The following is a 2,591-nucleotide window of genomic DNA, read 5'->3' as shown; positions in this document are numbered from 1 at the left end:
TCCATAGGGCTTCTCTTCGGGGATGTCTTGCAGGAAGTGAGCTTTACCAGCTGAAGCAAAGAACTGGCTAAGGCAGCTGCATCCTGGTCCGACCATCAGAAAGTAAGAGACCCAAGAACTAGAAAGATCAGCTGTTTATCTATCTGCCCTTCAATTAATCCGACATGTGTTTATCTGCCAGGTTGGCACAATAAACCTTAACTATTTCACCGCTTGTGGGGCAGACCACTTTCCTGATATACTTAAAAGTTTCACATCCTTCTCTTCATCATCTGCCTCTGCATCTTCCTCCAGCTACTAAATGCTGTCCACTAATGTGCACAGGCCCTGAGCCACACTTCAACCATAAGACCACTGGTGGTGCTATTTCAGAGCCCCCAAGGGAGACCGTTGGCTGTACAGACATTTCCAAAGCTGCCAGTGTTAATTTAATTGGGCTGCCTTCATACTTCATTACCTCTGCTTCAACAATATGCAGTTCACCCTTTGCACCAGCACCTACAGTGACCGTTCTTAAAGATAATGTGCTCGTTTTCATCATTATCCACCGTAAAGTGATCATTCACAACCGAAAAGATAGTTTGGGGACCTCAGGGGCTCATGGCCATATCCATGGGGTGGTAACACGCACTTCGGTGAGAGAAACGGAAGACAGGTAAACCACTGCCGTTGCTATATACAGCAGCGCAGGACGGAATCAGACCAGGGAAAACGTTGTTATTGTTTAACGTGTTTCTCGTTCTCTGTTTATGAAATCCAGGCTAAGTGAGTCTACACTTGGGTTGTTTGTGGGTGTGTGTGTATGTTATTGTTTGAAGGGAACTTGTCTGTCACAGACTCCAAGTCCACTTCAGTGTCACTTTCTTCTTTTCTGTAAGCCGCCCAGACCACTGTATAGATTTGAGGGCTATATATTTGGGTTTCTGACAAAACAAAAAAAGTAGGACCTTTTGCAATACTAGGCCTCCTGCTGTCAAAAATGTTTCCTAAACACTGACATTATGCAAACAACATGAAGAGGTTACATGAGATTTTATTACAGTAATAGTTGCATCTAAACTGGGTTAATGGAAAAAAAAAGAAACTGGATTAATGACTTCTTGGAAGTATGGCAAGGGAGATTGGAAGGAAATGGGCAGTTAATAACAAAGACTGTAAGAAAGAAGAAAGTGTTTTAAAGTTGTGCTGGCTGTACAACTCTTCTTAATGTGATTGAACTATTGAATTTTATGATATGAGGAATTTTTTGGCAAATAAAACAGCAAAGCATTCTGCTTCTAGCTATGGCTGTCCTGTCTGTGTCCCAGGCCCACTGTATCTTCCTTCAGCATCAAAACCTCTTTTTTCCCCTGATTAGATGTTAATAGGAATAATAAATGATTATGAAGAAGTTTTTTTTTAATCATTTTTTATTGTGAATCAGGTGGGCGTTTACATTTCAAATAACCTATTATTTGAAATCTTTTTTTTTTTCTCATACAAGATTGGTATTTATTTGCGAGGCATACAGAAAAACTGTAGGAATAGAAACACGTGCATGCTCTAGATGTTCCAGTGTAAAAGCATAGTATTTCCCCTTCCTGAAAGTTGATTTCCCTTCTCTTGCCTGAACACCTACACTCCTCTTTCCTCCTCAGCCAGTTGAGATAATGTGCTCAAAGCAAAAACCAAAGGAGGAATTTGGGTTTTTGAGAAAACAAAAAAAGTAAAACCTTTTGCAATACTAGGTCTCCTGCTGTCAAAAAATGTTTCCTAAACACTGATATTATGCAAACAGGAAGCAGTTACATGAGATTTTATTACAGTAAAGGAGGGAAACCTGCAAAGTAAGGATTTAAATGCTGTCTCCAGCTGCATGAGAGGGGAGGGCAGACCACGGCTGAGCACACTTGAAGCTGAATTCTGTGGAGCATGGCTTTAAAGAGCAAGATAAATAAAAACTACTTCCTCCTTTTCCGGAGACGCTGTGTGGAGGCATTCAAAATGGTTCAGCATCTGACCTACCGGCATAGGCTGTCCTACAATACAGCCTCTGACAAAACGAGGCTGTCCCGAACCCCTGGTAACAGAATTGTTTACCTGTACACAAAAAAGGTTGGGAAAGCACCCAACTCTGCATGCGGTGTGTGCCCAGGCCGACTTCAAGGGGTCTGTGCTGTGAGACCCAAAGTTCTCATGAGGTTATCCAAAACCAAAAATCACGTCAGCAGGGCTTATGGTGGGTCCATGTGCGCTAAGTGTGTCCGAGACAGGATCAGGCGTGCTTTCCTTATTGAGGAGCAGAAACTCATTGTGAAAGTGTTGAAAGCACAGTCAGAAAGCTAAATAAATACAATTGAAACTTGTTTGAATAATAAAAGAATAAATAAAATAAAAACTAGCAGCAGATCAGATCATGAATTTGTACTCAACAACTTAAACTACTTATCAACGTCCACCACCACTATTCCTGCCCACACCTGACACCCACCCCCAGCACCACAATGCCTACGCCCTTCAGTCTCTTCTCCCTCTTGAGAAATACGATTTGTATCTTCATGCAAGTTAACACCTGTCTACCCGCTAGCCTACAGGAACATTACTGAAGTGGT

General features: G+C 41.9%; 1 protein-coding gene across 1 annotated transcript; it reads left to right on the top strand.

Annotated features, from left to right (window-relative positions):
• Positions 1 to 1,830: 1,830 nt before the first annotated feature.
• Positions 1,831 to 2,325, top strand: LOC105978958 (60S ribosomal protein L34-like). Its single transcript, XM_045286215.1, has one exon. It carries the CDS (start codon positions 1,912 to 1,914, stop codon positions 2,323 to 2,325), a length of 414 nt encoding a protein of 137 aa, XP_045142150.1. The 5' UTR covers positions 1,831 to 1,911.
• Positions 2,326 to 2,591: the final 266 nt, after the last annotated feature.

The sequence above is a fragment of the Echinops telfairi genome, unplaced genomic scaffold, assembly GCF_000313985.2.
Source record: "Echinops telfairi isolate 266 unplaced genomic scaffold, ASM31398v2 ScPeMD7_6;HRSCAF=24_0, whole genome shotgun sequence".
In the NCBI taxonomy this organism is placed as follows: Eukaryota; Metazoa; Chordata; class Mammalia; order Afrosoricida; family Tenrecidae; genus Echinops; species Echinops telfairi.
This window is presented reverse-complemented; position numbering and strand designations above follow the sequence as displayed.

Excerpts from the sequence above, each read along its gene's own strand:
- LOC105978958 (XM_045286215.1), top strand. The coding sequence starts at position 1,912 with ATGGCTTTAAAGAGCAAGATAAATAAAAACTACTTCCTCCTTTTCCGG.